The sequence below is a fragment of the Arvicanthis niloticus genome, chromosome 1 (assembly GCF_011762505.2).
Source record: "Arvicanthis niloticus isolate mArvNil1 chromosome 1, mArvNil1.pat.X, whole genome shotgun sequence".
In the NCBI taxonomy this organism is placed as follows: Eukaryota; Metazoa; Chordata; class Mammalia; order Rodentia; family Muridae; genus Arvicanthis; species Arvicanthis niloticus.
The window spans coordinates 74,198,504-74,210,766 of NC_047658.1; the positions used below are offsets into that span (position 1 = coordinate 74,198,504).

Below are 12,263 nucleotides of genomic sequence, written 5' to 3' on the forward strand. Positions count from 1 at the left end.
CCAACTTACAACTGAGGTGAAAATTTTTCTTAATGGTAAGAAGTCATACTGTCAATCAACTGGATACACAAAAATCAAGATACCATTTTTCATATAAAGCAGAGTTTATGTATAAAAATTAATGTATCACATATAAGTAATATAATGTAATATAAAACAGTAAGGAGTGAGAGAGAATGGAAGAAAGGATTCATCACTTACATATTCCATCCTGTCAGGACACATCTATATTCCACACCCTAGAATCTGCACATACACATAATCTGAATGGAAGATGACTCTCTAAGACACTCAATATATATTGGTCATGTTCCCCTTCTACTAAGACAATGTGGAAATGTTATATGATTATCTGAATCAAAATGAAGACTTAATATGCTACATGCATGGCTAATATCTAGTTTCTAAGCCTTTCTTTCTATCCTATAAACCAATAAATTCTAATTCTGCTTGAAGAACTTGTTCTATTTGTCAACAACGGTCCCAAAGCCAAGAAGGAATTATGTTATTTGAAATTTACCAACCTCTCAAATTTCTTTCCTCATCTGCACAAGGATGAAGTTGATACTTCTCTATGTGACTACAATGTTCAGAGAATCAAGACAGATGAGGGTTAGCTCTGTGTTAGAGTATGCCTAGTATGCCTGGAGCCCTAGATATGATCCTTAACACCAATGCAAAATGAGAAAGAATGAAGGGTGGAGATGTGGATGAGGAGGGAGAAAGATGAAGTAGAAAAGACTATGTCTAAATGTGAATTCCATAGAATAGTAATTTATTTGCACTAAAATTCAAAGCATTCTAAAATTATTCCATATGTCCTTTTATAGCATTGAAATAATTTTTTAATATTTTTAACTCTAATGGAACTATGAACAAAACAGGGTGTCTGTCTGGCAGGAAGTTCCTATTCCTGAACCTACCCAACAAATGCACTGTGAGTGGCTCAAAGTAGTCAAAGAAAGTAAAGGTAGTGTATTTCCCAGTAGGTAAAAATACTGTGGGTGAATAGACCACCACAGACCTGAAATACCAACACCTGGGATGCAGAGGAAGGAGAATTATATGTTTGAGGATAGCCTAAACTATATAAAGACTTATCTGGACACACACACCTGTGAACAAAAGCATCCTTCAAAGACATCTATAGATGAATCCATGCTTAACAATGAGCTGCCTGTAAAACAGTCTCTGGATGTGGAAAAATGATATGAATCATGAGGAAATCAGAACTACATGGTTTAGTACAGAATGGCACAGGAAATAAAAAAAACTGGAGCACAGCCACGGGTAATCAGCCCTTAAATGAGGATAGGTAAATTTGAGAGCCATGTTCAGGTATCCACAGGGTAAAGTTGCATTCTCTCCCAGTGAGACAGGTGCATCATCCGTGATCTGCAATTTCAGCCTCTAAAAGCATAAGAGCTAGCGGGGGAATATAAATATTGAAACCATTCTGACTAGCCCAGTAGTGCACTTGGTGAAGCACACAATAACAATTATGTCTGTGGGCAGTGTTAAGGTTCTCACAATACAACTGCCCCATCCTTTGAAATTCTTGTTAGTGAAATAATACTTCTTGGCACTTCAAAAAACTATAGCACAGCCACAAGTAGTCAGCCCTTAAACAAGGATGGGTGAGTTCGAGAGCCTCTAATGGACTTCTAAAGCCCTTTCACTTTAAGTGCTGCTGTCTTCCTCCAGAGGTCACAGAGAATCTGCAGGATACTCAATGACCTTAATGTGAAAGGGACACATATTAATTGCCTCTGCCTGTACTTCTTGATGATAGCCAGTTGTGTGGCCCCATCTAGAGGTGAGATTACAAAGTCCCTCATAGCTTTCTAGGAACTTTTATCCTACATGGTTAACAGGACTGTGTGTTCTGTAATTCCTCTCCCTGTTCATGGCTGGAAGTAGGTGAATGAATAACCAATTAGTGGGTGTGAAATTTTAATAGTTGCCAAATTATGACAGAAACTGAAGAGAGCTTAATGGCAATAGGGAGATGGTTGGTTCAGGAGTGTCCAGTGAGATCAGACCACCTGCCTTCCAAACTCACAGCACCAGCAGAAGATATATTGGGAAAGAAAAGGTTGGTAATGTGTGTTGGCCACATTTCTGAGGTAGCTAAATGAGAAGAACTGGGCAGAAAACTAAAATAATTCGTCACTTTCTCAGCAGGAAACAAGATGAGTTGGAGACTTAGTGGCTTGAAACAATATGTCTTTACATTCTTCCAGTTCTGCAGGTCACAATTCTGAAATGCGTTACTTGAAGCTAAAATAAAAGTGTAGACAAGGCTGTGTGTATTTCTGGAAATAACTCTGCAAGCCCTAGGAAAATCTGACTCTTCTGTGCACAGTTCTTGGTTTGTTGTACTGATTCATCTCCAACACTGGCAAAAGCCAGTTGTGCCTTTCCCATTCACAATACATTCTTTCAAAGCTTCAAGCAAAACTATTTCAATGAACTTCTTTGTTAAATAAAATATCTTAGGGAAAAGTTTGTGTTATGAGTGTGGTGCCCAATAAATACTTCATATGAGGCAATTAACAGCTAAGGTCTCAATAAATTGTTATTACTACAAATTATCCTCCAGTAAGTTACAGAGGTAAACACAAAGGCTATCAAGAGGGAAATAGAGAAAAGTTAAGAATTATGTCTATAGAAGACATTGGGAGGTACTGACTGGCACACCGTGAAATCAAACCATGAGAGGTCTCCTGGGGATTTAATAAACATATCTTGCCAATGAAACCAACAGCTCAACTAAGAAAACATTTGAACTATTAAAAATCAACATAAAGTCCAACATAGTAGCTATAACCCAGAACTCAAGGTCTACATGGTGAGTTCAAGACCAACTTGGGCTACATAGCAAGACACTGACTCAGAATGGGGGTAAAAGAACTGCTATAACTCTTAATCCAACATTTTAGCACCAGGAAGAAGACTGCAAGTTCAAGAACATGAGAGTGTGGGTGAGAATGTGAGACTAAAGACGATACATTTACCACAGCAGCCGCTACACAAAGAGTACCTCCTATTGCCACAAGCAACATTTTAAATGAAATAGCAGTGACATTTCTTTTTGCTAATTCCCCTGAAATTTTATGATTTGTAACATAGTGTAGCCTATGCACCCTTTCTAATATAAACATGTTCATTCTGAAATGCCTTCAAGACACAAAAAGGGAAATGCTAAGAGATAGTTTACTCTAACTGAAGACAGTGATGGCCCTCTCCCTAGAATCTTAGCTATCTACACTGAGGAGTCCACCACACTCTATGGTAGTTCTGAACTCATGAACACAAGTAGCCCTGGATATAGGAAATGGACTAGAGTGTGGGAGGTGTCAGAACGTAATAAGGGATGAGATGCTGGAGATGTGTCTCAGCAGTTAAGAATACCAGCCATTCTTACAGAGGCCTTGGATTCAGTTCCCAGCTTGCACAACCTGTAACTCCAATTCTAGGGGATCTAACATCCTCTTTTGGCCTCTGTGGGCACAAAGCATATTCATGGTGCACAGACACACATGTAAGCAAAAACACCCATACATGTGTGTAGGAAGCCGCTGTTAGCAGTGGCTATACATTTGCATTTCCAAGATGGCGCTGGCCGCGTGTCTTCTCCAGATGTAAACAATTATCTGCACAGTTGCTAGGCTGATAGGCGTGCCAAAGTCACTGCCAATCCCGAGGCATAATATTGGGTGGTGAGCGAACAGCCAATCAGAAGTGAATACGTCACTCTAGACTGTACTTAAGCCGGACCCCTTCCTCAGCTCGCCCCTTCCGCGCCTCTCCACGTTTCCCCACGTGTGTGAGAAAGATTAAAGCCTCGTTTTGCAGTAACTACCTGATCTCTGCGTCTCGTGCTTTCTTCCCCACGGATGCAAGGCTCAGGGGGGCGCGTTAGACATGTGTTTTTTTTTTTTTTCATTTTTAAACATAAAACAAAAACGGGGGGTAAAAATGATGTATTGTATATAATGCATGAAATTGCCAAGGATGGAATTTAGTTATGAAAAAGAAAGAGCTGAATGTATGAATGTGGATAACAACGGAAAAGACTAAGCTGGAATTATTAATTAGGAAATCACCATAGTTAATGGGATTTAAAGCCAGACAATTGAGTTTGTCAGATTTAAAGCTGGACAACTGATGAGGGAGAAAAACTCTAAAGGACCTCGAATCAGAATGATTAGTTAGATACCATTTATTTTTATATTACCAGTATGATCTAATTGTATTTATTCTTTGTTCATTCATTCAGCTCAGACACTCAGCAGTCTATAGATTGTGCCTCTGCTGTCTCACATGACCCTCTTGCTAGATGAAGAAGTGGATTTTTTTATATAACAATGATCAAGTCCCTTATATATAAATACAATAAATCCCAACCTTGACATATTTAAACACTTTGATGTACTTCAAGGCACTCTGACATTTTCACCTATTTTTATATTACTAGAGCTGTGTAGTGATGGCAGCCATGATGCTGGAAAAGATGATGGTCATGGTGTATGTAATCTGAACAGGCAAGCATAAGAGAGAAGAGAGGCCTCTGGACATGCTTGAAATCTCACATAAATAAAATCAAAATTATCTTTTTCAATCACTATGCTTCAAGTTAGAATTACAGCTATCGAGAACCTATATGATGCCAGACACTATACCAAATGGTTCATATATTCAAATTAATCCTCAAAATAAGCTTAGAACATAGGTTAAGAAGTTTTATTTTATAGGTTAAGATTAAATTCCCAAAAGATATGAACTCCCCATGGCTCACAATCAGAATGTAATAGAACCAGGATTTGAATCCATAGAGATTTTATTTTGGTACTCATTTGCTTTCTGCAACAGATAACACAGTTCTTGAATGGAAGAACTCACTGGCAAGTTCGTTCTCTCTCTCTCTCTCTCTCTCTCTCTCTCTCTCTCTCTCTCTCTCTCGGTAAGAGAAACTGAGACAGCTTTGTGAACTGTGACCACTCTCAGGACTTCCACACAGCAGACAACATATGAGTCATGCTGTCCCTGATTTGCTTGGTCTTAGCACCATAGATGATGGGGTTAAGCATGGGAGGAACTAACACGTAGAGATTTGCCAGAAGAATGTGCACATGGTGGGGGATGTTCTTGCCAAAGCGATGAGTAAGGAAAGTAAAAAATGATGGTATGAAGAAGAGGAGAATGACCCCAATGTGAGAACCACAGGTGTTGAGGGCCTTGTGCCTGGCATCCTGGGAAGGAAGTCTAAACACAGCCTGGAGGATCAAAGTATAAGAAATACCAATGAGTGCAACATCTACCAAAACTGAAGCCATTGGCACTGAGAAGCCATACCAGATATTGACAGTGATGTCAGCACAGGCCAATCTGGCTACACCAATATGCTCACAGTATGAGTGTGGGATGACATTGGTCCTGCAGTATGACAGCCTCTTCAGCAGGAATATGATAGGGAAAATGGTCCCAATGCTCCGTCCCCAGATGGCCAGGGTCATTTTTCCAATTGCCATAGGTGTTAAGACAGCTGAGTATCTCAGAGGAGTACAAATAGCCACATATCTGTCAAATGCCATGGCCAGAAGGATTCCCGACTCAGCCACAAAAGCAACATGGATGAAAAACATCTGAGCAATGCAGGCATCAAAGGGGATCTCCCCAGCATGGAACCAAAAGATAGCCAAGGCCTTAGGCACAGTGGTGGTTGACAGGAGAATGTCAGTGGCAGCCAGCATGGATAGAAAGACATACATGGGCTCATGGAGGGTGCGTTCACTCAGGACAACAAGGATGAGGGCTCCATTTCCCAAGACTGCAGCAATGTACATGAGACAGAAAGGGATAGAAAGCCAGGTGTGGTACTGCTCCAGCCCTGGGATTCCAAGTAGGATGAACACAGTTGGATGGATGATGGTGAAGTTAGTTCCAAGCATGCTTGCTTTTCAATTCTTCCTGTGAAGAATGAAGAGACAGTAGGAAGAGCCAGCGTGAGCTCTGGTAGACAGTTTGCAAACATCACAGTGACTTACAAGTGAACAATGTCACTCCTCCAGTCCCCACATTTGCATTGCAGATACAAACAAGTGTTCCTGACCACACCTCGGCAGTGTCTGGAACCCATACACACATGCATGCTCCACCTAACTCTTTTCCAGGCTTTGGTCATTCACCTGTTCCTCCTATGCTAGGCAAGGCCTCACATCCTCACCCCTTTACATTGAGTAGATCTGATACAGCCTTGGTGACAAAACGCTTACTGTGGTTTGTTTTGTTTTAGTGTATGTGAGGTATGGGGAGACGGTTTGTGTTTGTGTGTGTGTGTGTGTGTGTGTGTGTGTGTGTGTGTGTGTGCGCGCGCGTTCACGTGCACGCACCACCAAACTCTCAGGAGCCTCTTGTTGCACCTCCCAATGCTAGAGTTACAGATGCTTACAGAAATGGCCAACTACTTGCATGAGTCCTGGAAATCTGAACCCAGGTCCATCTGCTTTCACAACCACTCCTGCCCACTGGGCCATCTCCCTAGTCCCTATTTTTTTCAATAACCCTATCAACATATAGAATAAAGCCAAAATCTTTTAAACATAGAAAACCTCCACAATCCTACATTCCTCTTTTTTTTTCAGCTTTAGACACATTGTCAAGGCTAATTTACAGTGTTACCTGCTCTCCACTTAGAACCTGAATTTTCCAGTTTTCATCACTTTTGGCAAGCACTTTCCCCACCTACAACAAATCTTTCTACTTTGAAAATCCCTTAGTTTCTACATTACCACCCAGGAAGCCCTCTTACTGTGAGTGAAGAAATCAGTACAACTTAACAGAAATCCAAGTAACTAATAGACATATATTTGGAACTTAACAATTTCAATCTAAGGAAAAAAACAATCTATTCAATTAACAACATTGGGATATTTGACTACATAATTTTTGTGAGAGAAAAAGACTATTTCCCAACTTGTTAGGTAAACAAATAAAAATTCCAGATGCCTAAACAGCAAAACTATAAGGATATGTAGAATTAAAATGAGTGTTTTAAGATAAAACATTTTTGGCATTTGAAGGGTCTAAATAAAATAAGAGAACCAAATTCCATAGAAAGTAACGAATGACTGACAGTTTTATAAAAACAGAATGGAGGATATTTTAAAAAGGTAATTCTAGAATAAAGATATATACAATGCTTGCAATAGAAAAAAGATTGATGTCCTGAAATAATAAAGGTCAATGAAAATAAAGAAGTATTTTTAAACCTGCAAAGAATCAAAATGGACAACATATACTATAATAAAATCAGTCTATACATATGAACAGATGTTCAATCACATAATATTTAAAGAAATGAAAATCACATAAAATATAAAGAAATGAAATATGTCCTCTTAAAAAGGAAAATAGCTCCCTGTGAAGACATGTAACGCTCGATGGCCACTGTGGACAGTAACTTGACAATAGCTTTTAAACATTTATCATTGTATCTTGTTGTTGTTTGTTTGCTTGCTTGCTTTTGTTTTGATTTGGGGTTTTGTTGTTTTGGTTTTTGTTTTGTTTATTTGTTTGGGGTGGTTAGTTAGTTGGTTGGTTGCTTAGTTTTTAGGTTTAGGGGTGGGGGGGTTGGTGGTGGTAGTTTGGTTTGTTTTGTTTTTTAGAGACAGGGTTTCTGTGTGTAGGCCTGGCTGTCCTGGAACTCACTCTGTAGACCAGGCTGGCCTCAAACTCAGAGATTCATCTGTCTCTGCCTCTGGAGTGCTGGGATTAAAGATATGCTCTACTATGGCTCAGCACTTTTAAAGGTTTTAACTCTGCAAAGGTTTCTGTTCAATAACTTCTGCCATTTCTGTTCAGAAATCAAAGCAACAGCAAGAGAATCGACAGACATCTACATACTTACACTATCAAGTTAGCTTCATAACCACCTTAGGGTAGTAAGTTAGAATACCTATATTGTAATGAAATGGTTTTTTTCCAATTGTTTGTTTGTTTGTTTGTTTGTATTTATATCTAGGAGCTGGAGAGATAACTGTCTGTAAAGCACTTCAGGTTCTGATTTGAGCTCCATCACCCACATAAGAAGCTGTATGTTCTGACATGTACTTGTGATACCATTGCTTAAAGGTGAAGATGGGAGAATCACTGGGATTTGCTAGAGACCAGCCTCACTATTCAGGAGACCCCAGGTCTCAGTGAAAGTCTCTGTCTTACCAAAATTCTTCTCCTGAGGAAAAGCAACTGAAGTTGACATCTGATCTCTACATTAATGCACACACATGCACACATGTGTACCTCTACACACATGAAAATATGCACACACACACACACAAAAGAAGTGTCAATGAGGACATATAATTAAGTAAACAAAAACTAATCGTAGATCCAGATGCAAAATCTGATTTCTGTCTATGAGGTACACTACACTATATTACAAGCAACAGAAAACACAAATCCACTTTGGCTTGAACACACAGGAACTGTCTTTAATTCTGTTTTTAAATAAAAATCTAAGGACTGGGGAGACAGCTCAATTGCAAGAGTGCTTGTTATGCATTTAAAAAGCCAGGCATGGTCCTTCAAGTCTACGATCCCAGCACTATGGAGGTTGGAGACAAGAGTATCACTGGAGCTTGCTGGACACTAACCTAGCTTCTAGGTTCAGGGAAAGACAACCTCAAGGGAGTAAGGCAGAGAGTGACAGGACAGGGTTGGAAATGTCCTCTGATCTCTGCATATGTACAAGGGCATGCTCATACACGTGCACATCCAACACACACACATACAACACACACAAAATGTTTCTGTCTCAAGTTCACATAAGAATTCAAGACATCACAAGGGTCATTTTATGTCTTGGGCTTGCAGATGCTGAGTCACCTAAGATGAAGTGAGTGATGAACTTGTCTTCTGAAAAAAAAAAAAAAACCTAAGTAAAACTCCACAATGAACAAAGGATCAAAATTTCAAATACAGGTCAGTGTGTGACAACACAATACTAAGCCATATCTGAAGCATGAGTGGAGAAGAAAATAGAAACCCATATGCATACATTTATGAAGAAATAATGACAAAATTGGTTCTAATTATTTTTTAATTACTTTGGTGAATTTCTATTAAAGCCAGTAAAACTATAATGAATCCTAATTCTGTAACAATTAAACTGTTTTAAGCAACCCAAAGTTGTAACTTTTAATATGCATGCTTTCAGTATTTCAACAGTTTAAGCTACTTTAATAGTCTATGGAAAAATAGCTCTAGTCCCACTTTTGCACAACAAAGCAAGATGTCAAAATGAATACATTTAGTATAGCTCACTCCCCAGATGACATAAAAGATCATACTGAAATCTATATCTCAAAAATTTACCCAAGCTGAAGAGAAAGTTCTTCCTCCACATGTGGTATAGGCTCTGCAGTAGAGTGAGGTCATATTTGTACCTCATCTTAGAGTCCTTTGGGTCAGGAGACAGCTTCTTCCCCAGCGTTCTGTAGAGGGTATCTGGTTTGGTTAGATAGACACAAACCCCAGCAGAGCCAGTCTCCAGAGATCACTAGCTCAGAAACCAGCAGAATCCTTCCTACTGTTTCTGCACATGCATTGGTGATGACTTCAGATCACCAGAACACAGGCATCACTGAATCTGAGATACTGCTGCTCAGTGTGGAGATTATTAAGATCACACCTATACCCACAAAGCTTCAATATGCATAGACATTTGTAGAATAAAGAGGAAACAATAGATAAGAAGGAACTAAGGACATGTATGTAAGAACATATAAGTAAGTAAGAGAGAGAGAGAGAGAGAGAGAGAGAGAGAGAGAGAGAGAGAGAGAGAGAAATTCAGCTTTATACTAATATGCTAAAACTATAGTAATGAGTCAGATGAGTCAGACATGGTCTCTGCCACCTCCCAATAGTTCCACCAAATTATAACTCCATCAGTGGATGAATTTACTGATAAAACCAGAGCCATTGGAATCCAATCACATCTCAAAATTCTAACCTAAGGGAGCTGGAGAGATGGCTGTCTCAGCAGTTAAAAGACTGCACTGCTTTTGGAGAGGGCATGAATTTGACTCCCAGCAACCACATGGTAGCCCACAACCAATTATAACTCCACTACCTATAGATCTGAAGCTCTATGCTGGCCTCTGTTAACACCAGGCAGGCATGTGATACACATACATGCCTGCAGACAAAACATTCATACACATAAAATTAAATAAATGAGTCATTTTTTAAAATTGAAGAAACAAAAACTCATCTAATTGAAAACAAAAGTTCCTGAGCTGGAGAAATGGGTAAAAGCACTGACTGCTCTTCCAGAGGTCCTGAGTTCAATTCCCAGCAACCACATGGTGGTTCACAGCCATCTATAATGGGATTCAATGCCCTCCTCTGGTATGTCTGAAGTGACAGTATCTATCTCTATCTCTATCTCTATCTCTATCTCTCTATCTCTCTATCTCTCTATCTCTCTCTCTCTATCTCTCTCTCTCTCTATATATATATATATACATATATATATATATATATATATATTTAAAATTCTACCTAAATACACTACACTGGGGGCCAAGTCTTTATCCCAAGAGCCTCTTATGGGGACCATTTTATAGCCACATCATAACAGTCATTATTACCATCATTAATAGTTGTAGCATGTAGTTTTTGCTACTTTACTTTAAGCTCTGGGTGGACCACATTATCAGCCTATACCCAGAAAATATTGGATCTACAGATAAAAAACATAGACACACTTAAGCCTGCTTTATTGACTTAACTGTTAGGTTCTTCTAAGCCTTTCATGGTTATCACGTGCCCTTTTCACTCCCAGCTCAACACCCCAGATCTGTCCTCAACAGATACTCAGTTGCTCAGTTACCTTCTCCTTGTTCAACAACCCAAAACTGCCCTCTGCTTAGTTGTGTTTCCAATCTCCCGCCTGGGGAAGTGGCCTATGGCTGTTCTGCCCAAGATCTCACATAGCTAGTCACCTTTTCTCCCTCCGAAGCATGGCAAAAACTTTCTCTGTCTCTTAGCCTGCCTGCAAAGACCTAGAAGTCCCACCTTTCTCCTTCTGCCCAGCAACTGGCCCCTGGCATCTTTACTGTTGATCAAGAACAAATTGAGGAACAGGACCTTAATATCGGAACCATCCCCTACAAAAACTATTTACTATGTTCTACATTAATCTATTATTATACAGTGACATGTTTGAAAATAGAGATGGAATATTAAGTCAGGACCATATTATTAAACTAATGCTTACTTTATGATTGACCCTAATTTCTAGACTTTAAAGAAATACTAGATTATATTATAAACGTAAATTGCTATGTAGTCAACAATACAGTTGTGATCACAGAAATGAAAAACTATGAATGGTATCTTCTCTTGGACAGCCATGTGCACAACTCAAAAAATGTCAATATGTCCCACCCTTATTTAACCAAGAAACATCAAACTACACAACACCAGTATTCCATGCCTACAGCTACAGAATATTCTATGGAAAACATTCTGTAATTAATGAATGATCCTCTGAGTATCTGATACAAAGTAGCACTTGCTGTATTCTGCCTTTACAATGCTTAACACAGAGTCACTTGTATTAGGTTAAGGTATAAAAGATATAAAACATTAATTCAGTTAAGAAACTAAAGTTGGGGGTGGTGGTGCACACCTTTAATCCCAGCACTTGGGAAGCAGAGGCAGGCAGATCTCTGAGTTCAAGGTCAGCCTGGTTTGCAAAATGAGTTCCATAACAACCAGAGCTACACAGAGAAAGTCTATCTAAAAGAAAGGAAGAAAGAAAGAAAGAAAGAAAGAAAGAAAGAAAGAAAGAAAGAAGAAAGAAAGAAGAAAGAAAGAAAGAAAGAAAGAAAATTAATACAAAATGAAGTAAATAAGATAAAGTTCTTTAGTAATTTGCAGAGGCAGTGTTAAAAATAACATTATAATTAAACAAATAACTCAGTACTAGTAAAATATTTGCTGTATAATATGAGCTAAGGATTATATAAGTGATATATGTGTGTATTTATAGATTATCTAATTTAGCTCTAAATAGCTCTACAAAAGTATCCATAGTTACCACATGTGTTACCACATAGTTACTATTTTGTAGGTGAAAAAGTGAATTTCCAGGTTTGCACACAGAAATTAATGGAAACCAACAAGATTCAAATAAAATTTTATATGACTCCAAATACCACCTATATGACGAAGCAGAAATTTCATTATTAGTA

The 12,263-nt window shown here is 38.8% G+C and overlaps 1 protein-coding gene across 1 annotated transcript; it reads right to left on the reverse strand.

Annotated features, from left to right (window-relative positions):
• Window positions 1-4,825: 4,825 nt before the first annotated feature.
• Window positions 4,826-9,459, reverse strand: LOC117720656 (olfactory receptor 52B2-like). The gene is made up of 2 exons (XM_034519276.2): window positions 9,379-9,459; window positions 4,826-5,973 (listed from the first exon to the last, which is right to left on the reverse strand). The coding sequence occupies exon 2, from the start codon at window positions 5,952-5,954 to the stop codon at window positions 5,007-5,009; it is 948 nt and encodes a 315-aa protein (XP_034375167.1). The 5' UTR covers window positions 5,955-5,973; window positions 9,379-9,459; the 3' UTR covers window positions 4,826-5,006.
• Between the last annotated feature and the right edge of the window lie 2,804 nt (window positions 9,460-12,263).

Coding starts and splice junctions, on each gene's coding strand:
- LOC117720656 (XM_034519276.2), bottom strand. CDS start 5,954: ATGCTTGGAACTAACTTCACCATCATCCATCCAACTGTGTTCATCCTA.